Here is a 27,018-nt window from a genome sequence, read left to right on the forward strand (position 1 = left end):
TTACTGGCCTATAATTTCCAGGTTCACTTTTAGAGCCCTTTTTGAATATTGGCACCACATTTGCTATGCGCCAGTCCTGCGGAACAGACCCTGTCGCTATAGAGTCACTAAAAATAAGAAATAATGGTTTATCTATTACATTACTTAGTTCTCTTAGTACTCGTGGGTGTATGCCATCCGGACCCGGAGATTTATCTATTTTAATCTTATTTAGCCGGTTTCGCACCTCTTCTTGGGTTAGATTGGTGACCCTTAATATAGGGTTTTCATTGTTTCTTGGGATTTCACCTAGCATTTCATTTTCCACCGTGAATACCGTGGAGAAGAAGGTGTTTAATATGTTAGCTTTTTCCTCGTCATCTACAACCATTCTTTCCTCACTATTTTTTAAGGGGCCTACATTTTCAGTTTTTATTCTTTTACTATTGATATAGTTGAAGAACAGTTTGGGATTAGTTTTACTCTCCTTAGCAATGTGCTTCTCTGTTTCCTTTTTGGCAGCTTTGATTAGTTTTTTAGATAAAGTATTTTTCTCCCTATAGTTTTTTAGAGCTTCAATGGTGCCATCCTGCTTTAGTAGTGCAAATGCTTTCTTTTTACTGTTAATTGCCTGTCTTACTTCTTTGTTTAGCCACATTGGGTTTTTCCTATTTCTAGTCCTTTTATTCCCACAAGGTATAAACCGCTTACACTGCCTATTTAGGATGTTCTTAAACATTTCCCATTTATTATCTGTATTCTCATTTCTGAGGATATTGTCCCAGTCTACCAGATTAAGGGCATCTCTAAGCTGGTCAAACTTTGCCTTCCTAAAGTTCAATGTTTTTGTGACTCCCTGACAAGTCCCCCTAGTGAAAGACAGGTGAAACTGCACAATATTGTGGTCGCTATTTCCTAAATGCCCAACCACCTGCAGATTTGTTATTCTGTCAGGTCTATTAGATAGTATTAGGTCTAAAAGTGCTGCTCCTCTGGTTGGATTCTGCACCAATTGTGAAAGATAATTTTCCTTGGTTATTAGCAGAAACCTGTTGCCTTTATGGGTTTCACAGGTTTCTGTTTCCCAGTTAATATCCGGGTAGTTAAAGTCCCCCATAACCAGGACCTCATTATGGGTTGCAGCTTCATCTATCTGCTTTAGAAGTAGACTTTCCATGGTTTCTGTTATATTTGGGGGTTTGTAACAGACCCCAATGAGAATTTTGTTACCATTTTTCCCTCCATGAAAAGAATAATCTTGAAGCTTGAATCCCTTTAGCGATATTTTTTATTTTAATTCTTTATTTTACACTTAAATATGGATCGCAGGGCCTGAAGGAGAGTTTCCTCTCTTTCAGACCCTGGGAACCATCGAGTTTCGGCCGACCCCGACACTACTCAACACTACGGTATTTACTACGTCTTACTTTCGGGGTACGTCTTACATTAGCCGGCCCCGCTAAAACCCCCACTACGTCTTACTTTCGGGGGTGTCTTACTATCGGGGAAACAGGGTATGTATGTAAATACCGATTAGACAAACAATACACAGGGTGAACCAAAATAGACCCTATGCCCGTCCGGGGATATATACTTATATCGGACCCGTACAATACAAATATATACAACCTACAAAAAACTTGCACAGAGACCTCATCGTACAAAAAAGTAATACATTTTTATTGAGCACTATAGCAAAGATATTAAAAAACCATAATGATGGATTATGGTACTAAATAAAAGCACCCAGACCAGAGGTAAGTATGTTTACAACATTAATAACAAAACCGCCATGGAAATATATAAGTAACTCTAAGAAAGGAAGTCTCCCGTGCCTAAACGGCACAATCACTAGTATGACCCCAAACTAGAAATCCAATCCGGCAGCACAGCAATCAAATAAGTATATTATGATGATACTCTACCTCCAGTCTGATGGTGCCACAACCCCTACGCGCGTTTCGGCTTGTGTGCCTTCTTCCGGGGGAGTGGCATCATCAGATTCAGCTCGCCCTAAATACCCCAACTATCCAATCAAAAGAATAAAACATTAGTGACGTCATGAGATCGCCGCCTTGCAGCGGGGCGTGCGCAGATCGCCCCGGCGAGGTCCGAGTCACCGCCGGCGTCATCGGGCAGCCCCGCCCACGGGAACGCCCCAAAGGACGGTCACGTGAGCGCCAGCCCGACTCAGACGCCAGCAACAACGCGCAGCCCACAGGAGAGAACACGCACGCGCACAGGAGGAGATCCCAGACGTGACAAGCCACCATACACAAGGCAAGTATACCCACATCAATTCAATTTATCACGAGAGAGCAGTCCATCTATTAGCACAGTGAATGACCATAACAATACTACATAATACAATTTATACAGTGATACATATATAATTAATATAAAAAATAAACAATATTTAATACTGATACATAAGTGCCTAGTACAAAAAGTGCAATGTGCCGCAATTTAATGCCAAAAATCCCCATGATTGACATAATTAGTTATTTTTACTATATAAATACAAATATTAAGTATGCATAATAACATAGCAATTCAATAAAGTGCGTAGTGCTTGAACGTGCTCAGAGATGATGCCCACTCTCTCCGTACTCTCAATCATCCATCTACGAGTTCAATGACGGGGATACAATTAGGTGGCTGTAAATATAATAATATAAAATTAAAATCAATATAAATACAATAAAAGCAAAAAACCCATGAAACCAACATAAACATAAAAAACGACCATATTAAAGAAAAGGTGCAAAACTTAGGGTCTCATTTAACCCATTTGGTTTAAGGGACCGTAGTTCCCAGATCCATCGGGATTCTTTTTGGGCTAAAATCCGACTCACATTACCACCTCTTGGGCTTACAGGAATGCAATCAATACCCTTTACACGGAATTTGGATGGGTCACACGCATGATACTGTTTAAAATGTCTAGGAACACTTTTAAGTAGATCCAAATTTTCCTCCTCCTTAGCAGCCAGAATGTCCCTGACGTGTTCCCTAACGCGCACTTTCAAAGCCCTAGTAGTCAGGCCTACATAGATTTTTGTACAAGTGCAGTAGGCATAATACACCACTGCACTTGTAGTGCAAGTTATCGTGTGCGTGATTTTAAACTTGCGTCCATCTGAGGACACAAAATCCGTTGCCGTGTCCATGTTAGGACAACCCACACACTTCCCACAAGGTTTACTACCCCATGGAGATTTGGATGGTTGCTTTTGCAATGGAAACAAGTGGGGACGTTCTTTTGGTGTGTAATAGCTCTTCACTAGCAAATCCCTCAAGTTCTTTGATCTCCGTGCAGTAATCGAGGGTCTCTCAGACAGATATTGTTTCAGCACCGGATCTGCCAGTAGAACCGGCCAGTGCTTTTCCACACTTTCCAAAAGTTTTCCCCATTGGGAATTATACGTAGTTACCAGTCTTACCTGATTACTCGCTGCTTTCTTATTGGAGGAGTATAGAAGTTGGTGATGATCCGTATTCCTGGCTCTGTTATAAGCTTTTTTAATGCTTCTCCTGCTGTATCCCCTCTCCAAAAATCTTGCCTTCATTTCTGTTGCCCGGCACTCAAAGTCCTCCATAGTGGAGCAAATTCTTCTAATACGAAGAAACTGTCCCACTGGCACTGCATTGACAACATGAGATGGGTGAGAGGAGCTGGCATGAAGGACCGCATTGACTGCTGTATCCTTACGGAAAGCATCTGAGAGCAAGAGACCACTCGGATCTCTCCTGACCAAGACGTCGAGGAATTCAATCTGCTGAGGGCTGCAATGATACGTCAAATGAATATTGTATTAGTTATTATTTAAAATTTGAAAAAATGCCTCCAATTCAGATGATGTCCCACGCCAGATCATGAATATGTCATCGATGTAGCGGGTCCAAAAAATGACCCGCTCCATCGACAACCCATGATCCGACGTGAATAGATCCCTCTCCCACAGCCCCAGAAACACATTAGCATACGTAGGTGCACAAGCCGCCCCCTTTGCAGTGCCCTGGAGCTGCAGGTAGAGGGATCCATTAAAAATAAAAAAAATTGTGAGTGAGTAAAAATTGCAGCAAAATCAACAGGAATTCCACTTCATCATTGGAAAAATTGGTCATAGTCAAAAAATTGGACACGGCCCTCAAACCGTCATGGTGCCGAATGTTTGTGTATAGCGACTCTACGTCGCAAGTCACCTATGGCATATCCTCATCAATATGTACCCCATCGATCTTCCTCAAAAAATCAGACGTATCCTGGGTAAATGACGGGATTGCTTCCACTAACGGCTTAAGGAACATGTCCAAATGTCTCCCGATCCCCTCCGTAAGGCTACCCACCCCGGAGTTGATTGGTCTTCCCGGGGTTTTTTTTAATTTTTTTATGCACTTTAGGCAATAAGTATAGTGTCGGGATTCGTGGTTCTTTAACCAACAAATTATCCCTCACTTCTAAAGTGATGACTCCCCTCTCTTCTGCCTTCCATAAGATTTTACGTAATTCTTCCTTGTATGAGGCAAGAGGATTGAATGTAAGCTTTTTATAACAAGATGTATTCCTCAACATCTTGTTTGCCTCTGCCTCATACAATCTAGTAGGCCAAACCACTACATTCCCCCCTTTTGTCCACAGGTTTAATTACTATGTCCTTGAGATTCCCCATACGTTTTATACACTCATGCTCCCTTTGAGTTAAATTGTCTCTCCAAATAATTGATGGAATCTCCTCCAGCTCTTTAGTAACCAGCTGGATAAATATCTCGACATTAGGACATACGGACAAAGGGGGGAATTTTTTAGACCTAGGGCGTAGAGAGGGTGTCATCTTACCTAAAGACGGTTTCACATTCTCCTCCGCCAGCTCCTCCAAATTTCTCAAGGCAGCTTGTTCCTCAGGAAGAGGGAACAGTTTTTGAATCTCTTCACTATGATGCCACTTTTTGAATAATAAAGATCTTCCGAAGACATGGAGATCCTTGATCACCGTAAAGGTGTCAAGCCGCGTGCTGGGTGAAAAAGTGAGACCCTTAGACAACACAGATACTTCCTCATTACTTAGTTCATGTTCAGACAGATTTATTGCCTTCAAAGCATCACTCCTAGAAGTGGGGACCTGAGGACGTTTGTTAGTATCTCCCTTTTGTTCTTTCTTCCTCTTATTACCATTCCCAAACCTTGTTTGGATGGAATAGTGGGATACCTCAGATCCACCACCAGAAGATGATACTGATGACAGAGAGGATGTACTTCTCTTGCGATTCATGGAGCTTTTCCGTCTCCATCTATAAACCATGCCCTGTTGAAAGTCCATATTATCCCGAGACACCTTTTTAGCATGTACCGTCCTAATATGAGACTCCCACTCGTCAGAATTTTTGTCCATGCTTGTGTTAAAAATAGACAGAGCCTCAGATTATATTAATTTTTTCAAATTGCCGTAAGATTCATCAATCTCCACCTCCAATGATGACACAGATTTTTTGTTTAGCTCTATCAAAAGCTCCATGAACTGGAGAGACGACTACGTACATATCTCCTCCCACTTTGTGATGAATGACTCATCCTGAACCAGAAATGACGGAAAAACCTGGATTCTCAATCCTTGTGGAATCATTTTCTTTTTCAAATAGCTGTCCAGGAACGCCCTATTCCACCACAATTTGGTGCGTTTGTGAACCAGACGTTTTAATTTAGCTTGCAAATTTTTAACCTCTTCATTACTATTGGTCGCTGAATTAGCACCTTCACCATCAAAGACCGAGGCAGCCTGTATCTGCCAGGTCGAATCTCTACTCCTATAATCCATTCTACGTAAAAAAATCTGTGAAAATACACAGCAAAAATGCAAATACCGATTAGACAAACAATACACAGGGTGAACCAAAATAGACCCTATGCTATGCCCGTCCGGGGATATATACTTATATCGGCCCCGTACAATACAAATATATACAACCTACAAAAAACTTGCACAGAGACCTCATCGTACAAAAAAGTAATACATTTTTATTGAGCACTATAGCAAAGATATTAAAAAACCATAATGATGGAAAATGGTACTAAATAAAAGCACCCAGACCAGAGGTAAGTATGTTTACAACATTAATAAAAAAAAACGCCATGGAAATATATAAGTAACTCTAAGAAAGGAAGTCTCCCGTGCCTAAACGGCACAATCACTAGTATGACCCCAAACTAGAAATCCAATCCGGCAGCACAGCAATCAAATAAGTATATTATGATGATACTCTACCTCCAGTCTGATGGTGCCACAACCCCTACGCGCATTTCGGCTTGTGTGCCTTCTTCCGGGGGAGTGGCATCATCAGATTCAGCTCGCCCTAAATACCCCAAGTATCCAATCAAAAGAATAAAACATTAGTGACGTCATGAGATCGCCGCCTTGCAGCGGCGCGTGCGCAGATCACCCCGGCGAGGTCCGAGTCACCGCCGGCGTCATCGGGCAGCCCCGCCCACGGGAACGCCCCAAAGGACGGTCACGTGAGCGCCAGCCCGACTCAGACGCCAGCAACAACGCGCAGCCCACAGGAGAGAACAATTCCATCAATTATTTGGAGAGACAATTTAACTCAAAGGGAGCATGAGTGTATAAAACGTATGGGGAATCTCAAGGACATAGTAATTAAACCTGCGGACAAAGGGGGGAATGTAGTGGTTTGGCCTACTAGATTGTATGAGGCAGAGGTAAACAAGATGTTGAGGAATACACCTTGTTATAAAAAGCTTACATTCAATCCTCTTGCTCATACAAGGAAGAATTACGTAAAATCTTATGGAAGGCAGAAGAGAGGGGAGTCATCACTTTAGAAGTGAGGGATAATTTGTTGGTTAAAGAACCACGAATCCCGACACTATACCTATTGCCTAAAGTGCATTAAAAACAAAAAAAAAACCCGGGAAGACCAATCATCTCCAGGGTGGGTAGCCTTACGGAGGGGATCGGGAGATATTTGGACATGTTCCTTAAGCCGTTAGTGGAAGCAATCCCGTCATTTACCCAGGATACATCTGATTTTTTGAGGAAGATCGATGGGGTACATATTGATGAGGATATGCTATTGGTGACTTGCGACGTAGAGTCGCTATACACAAACATTCGGCACCATGACGGTTTGAGGGCCGTGTCCAATTTTTTTTTACTATGACCATTTTTTCCAATGACTAAGTGGAATTCCTGTTGATTTTGCTGCAATTTTTACTCACTCACAATTTTTTTTATTTTTAATGGATCCATCTACCTGCAGCTCCAGGGCACTGCAATGGGGGCGGCTTGTGCGCCTTCGTATGCTAATGTGTTCCTGGGGCTGTGGGAGAGGGATCTATTCACGTCGGATCATGGGTTGTCGATGGAGCGGGTCATTTTTTGGACCCGCTACATCGATGACGTATTCATGATCTGGCGTGGGACATCATCTGAATTGGAGGCATTTTTTCAAATTTTAAATAATAATGAATACAATATTCATTTGACGTATCATTGCAGCCCTTAGCAGATTGAATTCCTCGACATCTTGGTCAGGAGAGATCCGATTGGTCTCTTGCTCTCAGATGCTTTCCGTAAGGATACAGCAGTCAATGCGGTCCTTCATGCCAGCTCTTCTCACCCATCTCATGTTGTCAATGCAGTGCCAGTGGGACAGTTTCTTCGTATTAGAAGAATTGCTCCACTATGGAGGACTTTGAGTGCCGGGCAACAGAAATGAAGGCAAGATTTTTGGAGAGGGGATACAGCAGGATAAGTGCTATGACCTGGTGGTTAGGACAATAATGGACCTGGTGGTTAAGAGCACCCGGAAAGACCTGATTGTTACAATAACATAGGACAAGCTCTGGGAAGTGGGAACTCTGCTGACCACAATTCCTAAGCCTATCACGCACACTAGAAATAGCCGTGGATTGCTCCTAACGCTCCCTATGCAACTTGTCACAGCCTCAGAACTAGCTAGCCCTAAAGACAGGAAAATAAAGCCTACCTTGCCTCAGAGAAATTCCCCAAAGGAAAAGGCAGCCCCCCACAAATATTGACTGTGAGCAAAGATGAAAATCACAAACACAGATAGAAATAGATTTAGCAAAGAGAGGCCCGACTTACTAAACAGACAGAGGATAGGAAAGGTCACTTTGCGGTCAGCACAAAAAACCTACAAAAAGCTACGCAGAGTGTGCAGGGAAAAAAACCTTCCGCACCAACTCACGGTGCAGAGGCGACACCCTGCATCCCAGAGCTTCCAGCAAGCAAGACAAATTAACAATAGCAAGCTGGACAGAAAAGTAGCAAACAAGAAAATAGCAAGGAGGAACTTAGCTTCTGCTGGAGTGTACAGGTAACCAGAACGATCCAGGAGCGAACTAGACCAATACTACAACATTGACAGCTGGCATGGAGCAATGAACTAAGTGGAGTTAAATAGAGCAGCCCGCTAACGAATTAACCTCGTCACCTGTGGAAGGAAACTCAGAAACACCCACAGCCACCAGAGGAAGTCCATGGACAGAACCAGCCGAAGTACCATTCATGACCACAGGAGGGAGCTTGACCACAGAATTCACAACAGAGAAGCATTAAAAAAAGCTTATAACAGAGCCAGGAATACGGATCGTCACCAACTTCTACAGGTCCTTCTAAAAAAATTAGCATATAGTGTTAAATTTCATTATTTACCATAATGTAATGATTACAATTAAACTTTCATATATTATAGATTCATTATCCACCAACTGAAATTTGTCAGGTCTTTTATTGTTTTAATACTGATGATTTTGGCATACAACTCCTGATAACCCAAAAAACCTGTCTCAATAAATTAGCATATTTCACCCATCCAATCAAATAAAAGTGTTTTTTAATAACAAACAAAAAAACCATCAAATAATAATGTTCAGTTATGCACTCAATACTTGGTCGGGAATCCTTTGGCAGAAATGACTGCTTCAATGCGGCGTGGCATGGAGGCAATCAGCCTGTGACACTGCTGAGATGTTATGGAGGCCCAGGATGCTTCAATAGCGGCCTTAAGCTCATCCAGAGTGTTGGGTCTTGCGTCTCTCTACTTTCTCTTCACAATATCCCACAGATTCTCTATGGGGTTCAGGTCAGGAGAGTTGGCAGGCCAATTGAGCACAGTAATACCATGGTCAGTAAACCATTTACCAGTGGTTTTGGCACTGTGAGCAGGTGCCAGGTCGTGCTGAAAAATGAAATCTTCATCTCCATAAAGCATTTCAGCCGATGGAAGCATGAAGTGCTCCAAAATCTCCTGATAGCTAGCTGCATTGACCCTGCCCTTGATGAAACACAGTGGACCAACACCAGCAGCTGACATGGCACCCCACACCATCACTGACTGTGGGTACTTGACACTGGACTTCAGGCATTTTGGCATTTCCTTCTCCCCAGTCTTCCTCCAGACTCTGGCACCTTGATTTCCGAATGACATGCAAAATTTGCTTTCATCAGAAAAAAGTACTTGGGACCACTTAGCAACAGTCCAGTGCTGCTTCTCTGTAGCCCAGGTCAGGCGCCTCTGCCGCTGTTTATGGTTCAAAAGTGGCTTTACCTGGGGAATGCGGCACCTGTAGCCCATTTCCTGCACACGCCTGTGCACGGTGGCTCTGGATGTTTCCACACCAGACTCAGTCCACTGCTTCCTCAGGTTCCCCAAGGTCTGGAATCGGTCCTTCTCCACAATCTTCCTCAGGGTCCGGTCTCCTCTTCTCGTTGTACAGCGTTTTCTGCCACATTGTTTCCTTCCAACAGACTTACCATTGAGGTGCCTTGATACAGCACTCTGGGAACAGCCTATTTGTTGAGAAATTTCTGTCTGGGTCTTACCCTCTTGCTTGAGGGTGTCAATGATGGCCTTCTTGACATCTGTCAGGTCGCTAGTCTTACCCATGATGGGGGTTTTGAGTAATGAACCAGGCAGGGAGTTTATAAAAGCCTCAGGTATCTTTTGCATGTGTTTAGAGTTAATTAGTTGATTCAGAAGATTAGGGTAATAGGTCGTTTAGAGAACCTTTTCTTGATATGCTAATTTATTGAGACAGGTTTTTTGGGTTATCAGGAGTTGTATGCCAAAATCATCAGTATTAAAACAATAAAAGACCTGACAAATTTCAGTTGGTGGATAATGAATCTATAATATATGAAAGTTTAATTGTAATCATTACATTATGGTAAATAATGAAATTTAACACTATATGCTAATTTTTTGAGAAGGACCTGTATACTCCTCCAATAAGAAAGCTTCGAGTAATCAGGTAAGACTGGTAACTACGTGTAATTCCCAATGGGGAAAACTTATGGAAAGTGTGGAAAAGCACTGGCCGGTTCTACTGGCACATCCGGTGCTGAAACAATATCTGTCTGAGAGACCCTCGATTACTGCACGGAGATCAAAGAACTTGAGGGATTTGCTAGTGAAGAGCTATTACACACCAAAAGAACGTCCCCACTTGTTTCCATTGCAAAAGCAACCATCCAAATCTCCATGGGGTAGTAAACCTTGTGGGAAGTGTGTGGGTTGTCCTAACATGGACACGGCAACGGATTTTGTGTCCTCAGATGGACGCAAGTTTAAAATCACGCACACGATAACTTGCACTACAAGTGCAGTGGTGTATTATGCCTACTGCACTTGTACAAAAATCTATGTAGGCCTGACTACTAGGGCTTTGAAAGTGCGCGTTAGGGAACACGTCAGGGACATTCTGGCTGCTAAGGAGGAGGAAAATTTGGATCTACTTAAAAGTGTTCCTAGACATTTTAAACAGTATCATGCGTGTGACCCATCCAAATTCCGTGTAAAGGGTATTGATTGCATTCCTGTAAGCCCAAGAGGTGGTAATGTGAGTCGGATTTTAGCCCAAAAAGAATCCCGATGTATCTGGGAACTACGGTCCCTTAAACCAAATGGGTTAAATGAGACCCTGAGTTTTGCACCTTTTCTTTAATATGGTCGTTTTTTATGTTTATGTTGGTTTCATGGGTTTTTTGCTTTTATTGTATTTATATTGATTTTAATTTTATATTATTATATTTACAGCCACCTAATTGTATCCCCGTCATTGAACTCGTAGATGGATGATTGAGAGTACGGAGAGAGTGGGCATCATCTCTGAGCACGTTCAAGCACTACGCACTTTATTGAATTGCTATGTTATTATGCATACTTAATATTTGTATTTATATAGTAAAAATAACTAATTATGTCAATCATGGGGATTTTTGGCATTAAATTGCGGCACATTGCACTTTTTGTACTAGGCACTTATGTATCAGTATTAAATATTGTTTATTTTTTATATTAATTATATATGTATCACTGTATAAATTGTATTATGTAGTATTGTTATGGTCATTCACTGTGCTAATAGATGGACTGCTCTCTCGTGATAAATTGAATTGATGTGGGTATACTTGCCTTGTGTATGGTGGCTTGTCACGTCTGGGATCTCCTCCTGTGCGCGTGCGTGTTCTCTCCTGTGGGCTGCGCGTTGTTGCTGGCGTCTGAGTCGGGCTGGCGCTCACGTGACCGTCCTTTGGGGCGTTCCCGTAGGCGGGGCTGCCCGATGACGCTGGCGGTGACTCGGACCTCGCCGGGGCGATCTGCGCACGCCCCGCTGCAAGGCGGCGATCTCATGATGTCACTAATGTTTTATTCTTTTGATTGGATAGTTGGGGTATTTAGGGCGAGCTGAATCTGATGATGCCACTCCCCCGGAAGAAGGCACACAAGCCGAAACGCGCGTAGGGGTTGTGGCACCATCAGACTGGAGGTAGAGTATCATCATAATATACTTATTTGATTGCTGTGCTGCCGGATTGGATTTCTAGTTTGGGGTCATACTAGTGATTGTGCCGTTTAGGCACGGGAGACTTCCTTTCTTAGAGTTACTTATATATTTCCATGGCGGTTCTGTTATTAATGTTGTAAACATACTTACCTCTGGTCTGGGTGCTTTTATTTAGTACCATTTTCCATCATTATGGTTTTTTAATATCTTTGCTATAGTGCTCCAAAAAATGTATTACTTTTTTGTACGATGAGGTCTCTGTGCAAGTTTTTTGTAGGTTGTATATATTTGTATTGTACGGGGCCGATATAAGTATATATCCCCGGACGGGCATAGCATAGGGTCTATTTTGGTTCACCCTGTGTATTGTTTGTCTAATCGGTATTTGCATTTTTGCTGTGTATTTTCACAGATTTTTTGACGTAGAATGGATTATAGGAGTAGAGATTCGACCTGGCAGATACAGGCTGCCTCGGTCTTTGATGGTGAAGGTGCTAATTCAGCGACCAATAGTAATGAAGAGGTTAAAAATTTGCAAGCTAAATTAAAACGTCTGGTTCACAAACGCACCAAATTGTGGTGGAATAGGGCGTTCCTGGACAGCTATTTGAAAAAGAAAATGATTCCACGAGGATTGAGAATCCAGGTTTTTCCGTCATTTCCGGTTCAGGATGAGTCATTCATCACAAAGTGGGAGGAGATATGTACGTAGTCGTCTCTGCAGTTCATGGAGCTATTGATAGATCTAAACAAAAAATCTGTGTCATCATTGGAGGTGGAGATTGATGAATCTTACAGCAATTTGAAAAAAACTAATATCATCTGAGGCTCTGTCTATTTTTAACACAAGCATGGACAAAAATTCTGACGAGTGGGAGTCTCATATTAGGACGGTACATGCTAAAAAGGTGTCTCGGGATAATATGGACTTTCAACAGGGCATGGTTTATAGATGGAGACGGAAAAGCTCCATGAATCGCAAGAGAAGTACATCCTCTCTGTCATCAGTATCATCTTCTGGTGGTGGATCTGAGGTATCCCACTATTCCATCCAAACAAGGTTTGGGAATGGTAATAAGAGGAAGAAAGAACAAAAGGGAGATACTAACAAACGTCCTCAGGTCCCCACTTCTAGGAGTGATGCTTTGAAGGTAATAAATCTGTCTGAACACGAACTAAGTAATGAGGAAGTATCTGTGTTGTCTAAGGGTCTCACTTTTTCACCCAGCACGCGGCTTGACACCTTTACGGTGATCAAGGATCTCCATGTCTTCGGAAGATCTTTATTATTCAAAAAGTGGCATCATAGTGAAGAGATTCAAAAACTGTTCCCTCTTCCTGAGGAACAAGCTGCCTTGAGAACTTTGGAGGAGCTGGCGGAGGAGCATGTGAAACCGTCTTTAGGTAAGATGCCACCCTCTCTACGCCCTAGGTCTAAAAAATTCCCCCCTTTGTCCGTATGTCCTAATGTCGAGATATTTATCCAGCTGGTTACTAAAGAGCTGGAGGAGATTCCATCAATTATTTGGAGAGACAATTTAACTCAAAGGGAGCATGAGTGTATAAAACGTATGGGGAATCTCAAGGACATAGTAATTAAACCTGCGGACAAAGGGGGGAATGTAGTGGTTTGGCCTACTAGATTGTATGAGGCAGAGGCAAACAAGATGTTGAGGAATACATCTTGTTATAAAAAGCTTACATTCAACCCTCTTGCCTCATACAAGGAAGAATTACGTAAAATCTTATGGAAGGCAGAAGAGAGGGGAGTCATCACTTTAGAAGTGAGGGATAATTTGTTGGTTAAAGAACCACGAATCCCGACACTATACCTATTGCCTAAAGTGCATAAAAACAAACCCCCCTCCCCCTGCCCTGGGAAGACCAATCATCTCCGGGGTGGGTAGCCTTACGGAGGGGATCGGGAGATATTTGGACATGTTCCTTAAGCCGTTAGTGGAAGCAATCCCGTCATTTACCCAGGATACGTCTGATTTTTTGAGGAAGATCGATGGGGTACATATTGACGAGGATATGCTATTGGTGACTTGCGACGTAGAGTCGCTATACACAAACATTCGGCACCATGATGGTTTGAGGGCCGTGTCCAATTTTTCGACTATGACCAATTTTTCCAATGACGAAGTGGAATTCCTGTTGATTTTGCTGCAATTTTTACTCACTCACAATTTTTTTATTTTTAATGGATCCCTCTACATGCAGCTCCAGGGCACTGCAATGGGGGCGGCTTGTGCGCCTTCGTATGCTAATGTGTTCCTGGGGCTGTGGGAGAGGGATCTATTCACGTTGGATCATGGGTTGTCGATGGAGCGGGTCATTTTTTGGACCCGCTACATCGATGACATATTCATGATCTGGCGTGGGATATCATCTGAATTGGAGGCATTTTTTCAAATTTTAAATAATAACGAATACAATATTCATTTGACGTATCATTGCAGCCCTCAGCAGATTAAATTCCTCGACGTCTTGGTCAGGAGAGATCCGAGTGGTCTCTTGCTCTCAGATGCTTTCCGTAAGGATACAGCAGTCAATGCGGTCCTTTATGCCAGCTCCTCTCACCCATCTCATGTTGTCAATGCAGTGCCAGTGGGACAGTTTCTTCGTATTAGAAGAATTTGCTCCACTATGGAGGACTTTGAGTGCCGGGCAACAGAAATGAAGGCAAGATTTTTGGAGAGGGGATACAGCAGGAGAAGCATTAAAAAAGCTTATAACAGAGCCAGGAATACGGATCATCACCAACTTCTATACTCCTCCAATAAGAAAGCAGCGAGTAATCAGGTAAGATTGGTAACTACGTATAATTCCCAATGGGGAAAACTTTTGGAAAGTGTGGAAAAGCACTGGCCGGTTCTACTGGCAGATCCGGTGCTGAAACAATATCTGTCTGAGAGACCCTCGATTACTGCACGGAGATCAAAGAACTTGAGGGATTTGCTAGTGAAGAGCTATTACACACCAAAAGAACGTCCCCACTTGTTTCCATTGCAAAAGCAACCATCCAAATCTCCATGGGGTAGTAAACCTTGTGGGAAGTGTGTGGGTTGTCCTAACATGGACACGGCAACGGATTTTGTGTCCTCAGATGGACGCAAGTTTAAAATCACGCACACGATAACTTGCACTACAAGTGCAGTGGTGTATTATGCCTACTGCACTTGTACAAAAATCTATGTAGGCCTGACTACTAGGGCTTTGAAAGTGCGCGTTAGGGAACACGTCAGGGACATTCTGGCTGCTAAGGAGGAGGAAAATTTGGATCTACTTAAAAGTGTTCCTAGACATTTTAAACAGTATCATGCGTGTGACCCATCCAAATTCCGTGTAAAGGGTATTGATTGCATTCCTGTAAGCCCAAGAGGTGGTAATGTGAGTCGGATTTTAGCCCAAAAAGAATCCCGATGTATCTGGGAACTACGGTCCCTTAAACCAAATGGGTTAAATGAGACCCTGAGTTTTGCACCTTTTCTTTAATATGGTCGTTTTTTATGTTTATGTTGGTTTCATGGTTTTTTTGCTTTTATTGTATTTATGTTGATTTTAATTTTATATTATTATATTTACAGCCACCTAATTGTATCCCCGTCATTGAACTCGTAGATGGATGATTGAGAGTACGGAGAGAGTGGGCATCATCTCTGAGCACGTTCAAGCACTACGCACTTTATTGAATTGCTATGTTATTATGCATACTTAATATTTGTATTTATATAGTAAAAATAACTAATTATGTCAATCATGGGGATTTTTGGCATTAAATTGCGGCACATTGCACTTTTTGTACTAGGCACTTATGTATCAGTATTAAATATTGTTTATTTTTTATATTAATTATATATGTATCACTGTATAAATTGTATTATGTAGTATTGTTATGGTCATTCACTGTGCTAATAGATGGACTGCTCTCTCGTGATAAATTGAATTGATGTGGGTATACTTGCCTTGTGTATGGTGGCTTGTCACGTCTGGGATCTCCTCCTGTGCGCGTGCGTGTTCTCTCCTGTGGGCTGCGCGTTGTTGCTGGCGTCTGAGTCGGGCTGGCGCTCACGTGACCGTCCTTTGGGGCGTTCCCGTAGGCGGGGCTGCCCGATGACGCCGGCGGTGACTCGGACCTCGCCGGGGCGATCTGCGCACGCCCCGCTGCAAGGCGGCGATCTCATGACATCACTAATGTTTTATTCTTTTGATTAGATAGTTGGGGTATTTAGGGCGAGCTGAATCTGATGATGCCACTCCCCCGGAAGAAGGCACACAAGCCGAAACGCGCGTAGGGGTTGTGGCACCATCAGACTGGAGGTAGAGTATCATCATAATATACTTATTTGATTGCTGTGCTGCCGGATTGGATTTCTAGTTTGGGGTCATACTAGTGATTGTGCCATTTAGGCACGGGAGACTTCCTTTCTTAGAGTTACTTATATATTTCCATGGCGGTTTTGTTATTAATGTTGTAAACATACTTACCTCTGGTCTGGGTGCTTTTATTTAGTACCATTTTCCATCATTATGGTTTTTTAATATCTTTGCTATAGTGCTCAATAAAAATGTATTACTTTTTTGTACGATGAGGTCTCTGTGCAAGTTTTTTGTAGGTTGTATGTATGTAGTATGTATGCATGTAGTATGCATGTAGTATGCATGTAGTATGTTGTGTGTATGTACTGTATGTAGTATGTATGTAGTATGTATGCTGTATGTATGTAGTATGCATGTAGTATGTATGTTGTATGTAGTATGTTGTATGTATGTAGTATGTTTGTAGTATGTTGTATGTATGTAGTATGTATGTAGTATGTATGTGGTATATTGTATGTATGTTGTATATACAGTATGTAGTATGTATTGTGAGATAGCGCTCACTAGCATATTGGGGAACACTCGCTTGTCAGCAGGATAAACATAGACAGGCATGGTTTTTCACATAAACAGTCCATGTGGTTTATTATCCACTCAGCATAAACCACGGAAGGCCATGTTCCACATCACAGACCTCACATAATACTTAGCACTTCACAATATACGGCTTTGAAGCACAGTCAGTAAACATGCAGGACTTTACTTTGTCCAGTTGTCCTGGGTGACTGCATGCCACACAGTTCAGTAACTGCCCTTCATTAAGGCACATAGTCCTTTCCCCAGACCCGGGGTTACCTCGTAGGAACTCCTGCTCCACAAGCTGACTCCTCGTCAGTCCATGGTCCTCACCACAGGTGACCTGTCCGGGTGATCTTCAGGATGTCTGTCGCCCAGCTGGGACCGTCCAACACCCCAGGCCACCAGTACCAGAATCCCACCACGTGCTCTCCAGGGAATCAACACTCCCAACACTTAGGCTTCCAGGACCTTCCAGCACAGAACCACTCAGGTCCACACTCAGAGAGCATACAGGACTGCTCTGTAGTGTCCTGCCTGGACACGTGGAAGTCTGTCCATCCTGACAGACTCACCGACACTCACTCCCATGTGCTAACACACCTCCTTTAGGTCGCCTCTAATCACACCCCAGATGAAGGTAACATCACATGCACTGGTCACATGATCATGACATCACTGCAGGTCCTCAAACTCCTACAGGGAAAAAGATACAGTGAGCACCCCCACCCAGAGTGAGGTATGTGGGTAGCCAGACCCTCCCATCTCTCATAGCTACCCGCAACCCGGACCCAGGTGCACTAAATGACATCTTCAGTGCTCACGCGCTCTAAAGACAAGATACTCCGGGTTGCATCGCAGGGAGCATCCATCCCTGTGACACATACCTCCCATTAACCACAATGCCAGACACTGTCTCACCATCACATCCATGCACACAATTGCCACGCACGGCCTCAATACGCCTCCGTGCGCATACTGGGGAGACCATGCAGCGCCCCCTACCTGTTACAGGGGTCACTGCATCACAGTATGTAGTATGTTGTATGTATGTTGTATGTATGTAGTATGTTGTATGTAGTATGTATGTAGTATGTATGTTGTATATAGTATGTTGTATGTATAAATGAAAAAACTCAGAGCAAGGGATACATAAGTACTTTAGTAACTCAATAGAACGCCCAATGTGTGTGTATATTATATGTATCCCAAGATGGACATAAGGAGGACAAATCGGAAAAATATATATAACCAAACAGAGAACACACAACCGAACAAATGCCCAAAAATAAATTAAATTCAAAATAGATTTATTTATACCAAAATATATACCAATTGGTTGGGGGAAAAGAAACCAAAAAAGAGGCACAACAACAAGGAGACAGGGCAACATACAATCCTGCACTGGTAGAATAATGGCGTAATATAAATAGAAAAAATAGAAAAAATATAATAAATATAAAGCCAACCACAGAATTGAAAATTTATATATATATACTGTATATATGTATATATATATATATATATACACAACAATTGTAGAAAAAATATATATATATTTATAAAAAGATATATATATATATGTATATATATATATATATATATGTTATATGCACGCACTAGACAAAATTAAATAATGAAAAAATAAATAAATGAAAAAATGGGTGGTACACCTTTAAGAGAGACCCAAGAGGGTTAATATAATGTCTATAATTACGGTAGGATGTGTAAGACCCAGTACTTGAAAAAGTGGAAATGTGCGGTTACATATAATGTATGCTAATATGCTTAAATATTAGTAAGGGGTACAGGGAGCTGCTGCATAGATCAGGAGACACTGTGACGTATAACACATCGAGTGAATAATGTTGTTACTGCAAATAGCTAAAATAGAGTGTCTCAAAGCAGGCTATACCTGTAATGCTGCCCTCCTCCTGGATGTGCCAGTCCCCGACGCGCGTTTCGGCGTCAGCCTTCGTCAGGGGGTGGCAACATCCTGCGGAGAGGAAGCATATAAAGGGGGAGTATCCAATGAACAGGGGCGACGGATGAGGAATGACGCGCACCGCTATTGGGCAGAAACACGGCGACCGCCACCGCCAGCCCATGTGATCCCCGGCGCCGCGTACAGATGACGCAGCACCGAGGGACATGGAACCGGAAGGCGGGGACGCCATGATCCCCAACAACGATGCGCGTACCATCCGGCCCGCCGTCATTGGTTAGTGAGGGACATGTGACCGACAGGTCCTGAAAGGGTAAAGGAAAATCAAGAAGAAAACTAACGCAAAGGTCCTGGAGATGCATGAACTTAAGAAAAAGCTGATATGGTTGAATGTAGGAAAAAACTATAAGGGACATATAACCTAAAGATGTATTGCAAAAAGAGGGGGGGGGGGAAGGAAAATAAATAATAAACTGTAAAAAAATAAATAAATAAATAAATGAATGAAATAAAAATATAAATATATAAATATGCATGGACGTGTGATGGGCAAGAAAAATATGTATGCTAAAGTGCACAAAGGAAATGTGATATGTACAATAAAGAAAAAATGTGAAGGTGAAAACAAACCCCCGAAAAAAAGGGGGGTGGGGTGGGGGGTAGGGGGATTATAAAAAGGAAAAAATAATAAATAAAGAAAGAAAGGATGAAAAATAACATGCACAAAAAGCATGTATATGCGTGCATGAAGACAATAAGAATGAATAATAAATGTGAATGTGATGAATATAAGTCTGGGCGAGACCAGACAAACAAAGTGAAATATGTGCCATATAATGTAATACCAACACACGCGTACAAATGAAAATATATGCACATACATATACATATAGCCACTGAAGTTAAGGCAGTATTTTCTTCTGTGGACATCCTTTCCGATTGGCTCGTTGTCATGACGGAGTTGAATGTTGGTTGGGGATTTCTTTCTCCCCATTATCTATGATCAAGATGAATAGGAGAAGAATAATGGACATTTGAACTTATTCATTATTCATACCACTTCCCCATGTTATTATATATTTATTATGTTTTTTCCATTCTTTATTTATTATTTTTACGTATGTCCATGTATGTATATGTATATGTATGTGCATATATTTTCATTTGTACGCGTGTGTTGGTATTACATTATATGGCACATATTTCACTTTGTTTGTCTGGTCTCGCCCAGACTTATATTCATCACATTCACATTTATTATTCATTCTTATTGTCTTCATGCACGCATATACATGCTTTTTGTGCATGTTATTTTTCATCCTTTCTTTCTTTATTTATTATTTTTTCCTTTTTATAATCCCCCTACCCCCCACCCCACCCCCCTTTTTTTCGGGGGTTTGTTTTCACCTTCACATTTTTTCTTTATTGTACATATCACATTTCCTTTGTGCACTTTAGCATACATATTTTTCTTGCCCATCACACGTCCATGCATATTTATATATTTATATTTTTATTTCATTCATTTATTTATTTATTTATTTTTTTACAGTTTATTATTTATTTTCCTTCCCCCCCCCCCCCCTCTTTTTGCAATACATCTTTAGGTTATATGTCCCTTATAGTTTTTTCCTACATTCAACCATATCAGCTTTTTCTTAAGTTCATGCATCTCCAGGACCTTTGCGTTAGTTTTCTTCTTGATTTTCCTTTACCCTTTCAGGACCTGTCGGTCACATGTCCCTCACTAACCAATGACGGCGGGCCGGATGGTACGCGCATCGTTGTTGGGGATCATGGCGTCCCCGCCTTCCGGTTCCATGTCCCTCGGTGCTGCATCATCTGTACGCGGCGCCGGGGATCACATGGGCTGGCGGCGGCGGTCGCCGTGTTTCTGCCCAATAGCGGTGCGCGTCATTCCTCATCCGTCGCCCCTGTTCATTGGATGCTCCCCCTTTATATGCTTCCTCTCCGCAGGATGTTGCCACCCCCTGACGAAGGCTGACGCCGAAACGCGCGTCGGGGACTGGCACATCCAGGAGGAGGGCAGCATTACAGGTATAGCCTGCTTTGAGACACTCTATTTTAGCTATTTGCAGTAACAACATTATTCACTCGATGTGTTATACGTCACAGTGTCTCCTGATCTATGCAGCAGCTCCCTGTACCCCTTACTAATATTTAAGCATATTAGCATACATTATATGTAGCCGCACATTTCCACTTTTTCAAGCACTGGGTCTTACACATCCTACCGTAATTATAGACATTATATTAACCCTCTTGGGTCTCTCTTAAAGGTGTACCACCCATTTTTTCATTTATTTATTTTTTCATTATTTAATTTTGTCTAGTGCGTGCATATAACATATATATATATATATATATATATATATATATATCTTTTTATAAATATATATATATTTTTTCTACAATTGTTGTGTATATATATATATATATATATATATATATATATATATAATTTTTCAATTCTGTGGTTGGCTTTATATTTATTATATTTTTTCTATTTTTTCTATTTATATTACGCCATTATTCTACCAGTGCAGGATTGTATGTTGCCCTGTCTCCTTGTTGTTGTGCCTCTTTTTTGGTTTCTTTTCCCCCTACCAATTGGTATATATTTTGGTATAAATAAATCTATTTTGAATTTAATTTATTTTTGGGCATTTGTTCGGTTGTGTGTTCTCTGTTTGGTTATGTTGTATGTATGTATGTTGTATGTATGTAGTATGTTGTATGTATGTAGTATGTATGTTGTATGTAGTATGTTTGTGTTTTTTTTTTTTACATTCAACACATTAGCCGGATGATGGGACTACTGTCCCATCATAGGCTAATGTGTCAATCACTGTCATTGTAGCAGGCATAGCCTGATGGGACTTATAGTCCTATCGGACGATGCCTACACACAGACACAGAGACCCCCGAGAGGCCCGTACAGACCCTCGGCAGCCCACATGGACCCCCGGCAGGCCCGCACAGACCCCCGGCAGCCCACATGGACCCCCGGCAGGCCCGCACAAACCCCCCATGGTCCAGCACAGACCCCGCCCCCACACACACAGACACGCAGTCTCCGCCCACGCACCGCCCACACTCTTTCCCCCTCAGGAACTGGATGTGCAAAGGAAAGAAAGGGCTTATTTTTATTCCGATATTTGTGTCCCATTGACTTGCATTGGTTTCCGGTATTGGTATTGGCGATACCCGATATTTTTTGGGTATCGGTCCGATCCAATCCGATCCGATATTTCCCGATATCGGAAGGTATCACTCAACACTACTCATCTGTGTATGCAGTCCTACATCTCATGTCCGTACTCAGTCCTCTATCTCATCTGTGTACTCGGTCCTATATCTCATCTGTGTACTCAGTCCTATATCTCATCTGTGTACACAGTCCTCTATCTCATCTGTGTACTCAGTCCTCTATCTCATCTGTGTACTCGGTCCTATATCTCATCTGTGTACTCAGTCCTATATCTCATCTGTGTACACAGTCCTATATCTCATCTGTGTACGCAGTCCTATATCTCATCTGTGTACGAAGTCCTACATCTCATGTCCGTACTCAGTCCTCTATCTCATCTGTGTACTCAGTCCTATATCTCATCTGTGTACTCAGTCCTATATCTCATCTGTGTACACAGTCCTATATCTCATCTGTGTACGCAGTCCTATATCTCATCTGTGTACACAGTCCTATATCTCATCTGTGTACGCAGTCCTATATCTCATCTGTGTACGCGGTTCTATATCTCATCTGTGTACGCAGTCCTATATCTCATCTGTGTACGCGGTCCTATATCTCATCTGTGTATGCAGTCCTATATCTCATCTGTGTACTCAGTCCTATATCTCATCTGTGTACGCAGTCCTATATCTCATCTGTGTACGCAGTCCTATATCTCATCTGTGTACGCAGTCCTATATCTCATCTGTGTACACAGTCCTATATCTCATCTGTGTACGCAGTCCTATATCTCATCTGTGTACGCAGTCCTATATCTCATCTGTGTACGCTGTCCTATATCTCATCTGTGTACGCAGTCCTATATCTCATCTGTGTACTCAGTCCTATATCTCATCTGTGTACGCGGTCCTATATCTCATCTGTGTACACGGTCCTATATCTCATCTGTGTACGCAGTCCTATATCTCATCTGTGTACGCAGTCCTACATCTCATCTGTGTACGCGGTCCTATATCTCATCTGTGTACGCAGTCCTATATCTCATCTGTGTACGCAGTCCTCTATCTCATCTGTGTACTCAGTCCTATATCTCATCTGTGCATGCAGTCCTATATCTCATCTGTGTACGCAGTCCTCTATCTCATCTGTGTACACGGTCCTATATCTCATCTGTGTACGCAGTCCTACATCTCATCTGTGTACGCGGTCCTATATCTCATCTGTGTACGCAGTCCTATATCTCATCTGTGTACGCAGTCCTCTATCTCATCTGTGTACTCAGTCCTATATCTCATCTGTGCATGCAGTCCTATATCTCATCTGTGTACGCAGTCCTATATCTCATCTGTGTACACAGTCCTATATCTCATCTGTGTACGCAGTCCTATATCTCATCTGTGTACGCAGTCCTATATCTCATCTGTGTACTCGGTCCTATATCTCATCTGTGTACTCAGTCCTATATCTCATCTGTGTACACGGTCCTATATCTCATCTGTGTACACAGTCCTATATCTCATCTGTGTACACAGTCCTATATCTCATCTGTGTACACAGTCCTATATCTCATCTGTGTACTCAGTCCTATATCTCATCTGTGTACACGGTCCTATATCTCATCTGTGTACTCGGTCCTATATCTCATCTGTGTACTCGGTCCTATATCTCATCGGTGTGCACAGTCCTATATCTCATCTGTGTACACAGTCCTATATCTCATCTGTGTACACAGTCCTATATCTCATCTGTGTACTCAGTCCTATATCTCATCTGTGTACTCAGTCCTATATCTCGTGTGTACGCAGTCCTATATCTCATCTGTGTACTCAGTCCTATATCTAATCTGTGTACTCGGTCCTATATCTCATCTGTGTACGCAGTCCCATATCTCATCTGTGTACGCAGTCCTATATCTCATCTGTGTACTTGGTCCTATATCTCATCTGTGTACGCAGTCCTATATCTCATCTGTGTACGCAGTCCTATATCTCATCTGTGTACTTGGTCCTATATCTCATCTGTGTACTTGGTCCTATATCTCATCTGTGTACGCTGTCCTATATCTCATCTGTGTACACAGTCCTATATCTCATCTGTGTACATGGTCCTATATCTCATCTGTGTACGTGGTCCTATATCTCATCTGTGTACTCAGTCCTATATCTAATCTGTGTGCTCGGTCCTATATCTCATCTGTGTACACAGTCCTATATCTCATCTGTGTACGCCGTCCTATATCTCATCTGTGTACACAGTCCTATATCTCATCTGTGTACATGGTCCTATATCTCATCTGTGTACGCGGTCCTATATCTCATCTGTGTACACAGTCCTATATCTCATCTGTGTATGCAGTCCTATATCTCATCTGTGTACACGGTCCTATATCTCATCTGTGTACGCAGTCCTATATCTCATCTGTGTACGCAGTCCTATATCTCATCAGTGTACACAGTCCTATATCTCATCTGTGTACATGGTCCTATATCTCATCTGTGTACACAGTCCTATATCTCATCTGTGTATGCAGTCCAATATCTCATCTGTGTACACGGTCCTATATCTCATCTGTGTACGCAGTCCTATATCTCATCTGTGTACGCAGTCCTATATCTCATCTGTGTACGCAGTCCTATATCTCATCTGTGTACGCTGTCCTATATCTCATCTGTGTACGCAGTCCTATATCTCATCTGTGTACGCAGTCCAATATCTCATCTGTGTACACGGTCCTATATCTCATCTGTGTACGCAGTCCTATATCTCATCTGTGTACGCAGTCCTATATCTCATCTGTGTACGCAGTCCTATATCTCATCTGTGTACGCTGTCCTATATCTCATCTGTGTACACAGTCCTATATCTCATCTGTGTACACGGTCCTATATCTCATCTGTGTACGCGGTCCTATATCTCATCTGTGTACCCAGTCCTATATCTCATCTGTGTACGCAGTCCTATATCTCATCTGTGTACGCAGTCCAATATCTCATCTGTGTACACGGTCCTATATCTCATCTGTGTACGCGGTCCTATATCTCATCTGTGTACGCAGTCCTATATCTCATCTGTGTACGCAGTCCTATATCTCATCTTTGTGCTCGGTCCTCGTGTATGAAACAAATAGCCAAATGCAGGAATATTTGTTGGTGCTTCACAATAGGAAACAACATGAATATTACTTAGGGTATAATGAATGGTGGCCCTGACCACGAGCTGCGGTTATAACCGTCCTTTATTCCAGCGTACATGTCCGGAGGAGCGGTGGGGGGAGTGCGGCATCTCTGGACACGGACGCTGGAATAAAGGACGGTGATAACCGCAGCTCGTGGTCAGGGCCACCATTCATTGTACCCTAAATAATATTCACATAAAAAGTCTTCGGTCCGTTGCAATGTTACACACAGACCGTACAGACCGTACACTAATGTAATCCTTGTCGTGTTTTCCACAGACTTGTTTGGCCCCTGTCATCTGTGCTGACAAAAAGAAACCCAGACATGTGAACAGCCCCATAGATTATAAAGGGAACGTGTTCTATCTGTGAGAAAAATTTGTGCAAAACAGAGGTGAGAACGAGGCCTAGAGAGAAGATTCTCCGTCTCCTCAATAATAAGTGAAACCAACACAGTGGAGAAGTGATGGATACGGCCGGATATTCCGCATCATCTGCCCCAACCAAAGAGCGGATCACTGATACATTAATACTGCAGATCGTTATCACAGCCGGTAATCTACTGATCAGGTGGAAACGATCCACACAGGACCCCGTACACACAGCACATAGAGAGCACAGGATGGACGTACCTGAGGAATAAACGGCCGTCAGCCCGAGGATCCTGAGAGCCATCGCCATGTCGTCTTCCCAAACATTCACTGAGAGACGACAGATCACAGCCGGGAACAGATCTACCTCGGGTTCTGCTTTCTGGAATCGATGTGATCCCTGAAGACGATTGATGTACATGTAGTTTTGTTTATAAAGAAAATACTGAGTCTCACTGCCGGCATCACTTATAATGAATCTCCGGGTGTAATTAGCCTCTCATTATAAACCGCTGTATCCTCACTCATCCCTTGTAGATTGTGAGCCCTCGCGGGCAGGGTCCTCTCTCCTCCTGTACCAGTTATGACTTGTATTCGAGATGATTGTACTTGTCTTTTATTATGTATACCCCTCCTCACGTAAAGCGCTATGGAATTATTGGCACTGCTATAATAATAAATAATAATAGCTAATTCTAACACGCCTGGAAACGTCCTTCCCACCCTGCGCCCTGAATACCTTTTTGGTCACACCTCATTTATTCACCTTATACTTTTCCCATCATATTCCTCCTAATAGACCGACAATGTGTCTGACAGATAAGATGATCTCTGATAGAAAGAAGGAAGAACTGAGACCAAATATTGATGTTTTGTGCTTTGTTTACCCCAATGAAGTCAATGCCTCTGTCTGATCGCTGCGGATTCTGTTAGGAATTGTCTGCAGTGGCAGAAGTGAACCTAGCCTCTCTGCTGCCTGAGGCGAACGGAAAAATGGCGGTAAATTTCAAAAGTAAAAATAGATACCAATAAAAGTAAAATTAATTGAGACATCAGTAGGTTAAGTGTTTTTGAATATCCATATTGAATCAGGAGCCCCATATAATGCTCCATAAAGTTTGATGGGCCCCATTAGATGCTCCATATTAAAATATGCCCCATATAATCCTGCATAAAGGTTAATAAGGGCCCCATAAGATGCTCCATAGAGATATTTGCCCCATATAATGCTGCACAAGTGTTATGGCCCCATAAGATGCTCCATATAGTCACTTGCCCCATATGCTTTTGTATATTGTATTGTTAACGTTGTTACTTATGACTTTTGTGTTTGAAACTGTTACACTGTAAAGCGCTGCGGAATATGTTGGCGCTATATAAATAAAGATTATTATTATTATTATTATTATTATTATTTTGCTGCGATAAAAAAAAAAAATCACATACTCACCTCTCTTCGCTCAGGACCCCGGCACTGGCAATATTTACCTGCTCCTCGTGCGGCTCTGTCCTCAGCATTGACGTTCAGCAGAGGGCGGCACACTAACTACGTCACCGCGCCCTCTGACCTGAGCGTCACTGCCAGACGACGCTGAAGACGGAACCACA

The 27,018-nt window shown here is 42.4% G+C and overlaps 1 protein-coding gene across 3 annotated transcripts in view; it reads right to left on the reverse strand.

The window, feature by feature from the left end:
* LOC138672486 (uncharacterized) overlaps positions 1-25,833 on the reverse strand; it is a 429,950-nt gene extending 404,117 nt beyond the window's left edge. For all 3 annotated transcript variants that reach the window (XM_069760504.1, XM_069760501.1, XM_069760503.1), the window contains exon 1: positions 25,672-25,833. In XM_069760504.1, coding sequence (XP_069616605.1) covers positions 25,672-25,831 — 160 coding nt within the window. In that variant the 5' untranslated portion in view covers positions 25,832-25,833. The remainder of the gene's footprint in view (positions 1-25,671) is intronic.
* Positions 25,834-27,018: the final 1,185 nt, after the last annotated feature.

The sequence above is a fragment of the Ranitomeya imitator genome, chromosome 3, assembly GCF_032444005.1.
Source record: "Ranitomeya imitator isolate aRanImi1 chromosome 3, aRanImi1.pri, whole genome shotgun sequence".
NCBI classification, from domain to species: domain Eukaryota; kingdom Metazoa; phylum Chordata; class Amphibia; order Anura; family Dendrobatidae; genus Ranitomeya; species Ranitomeya imitator.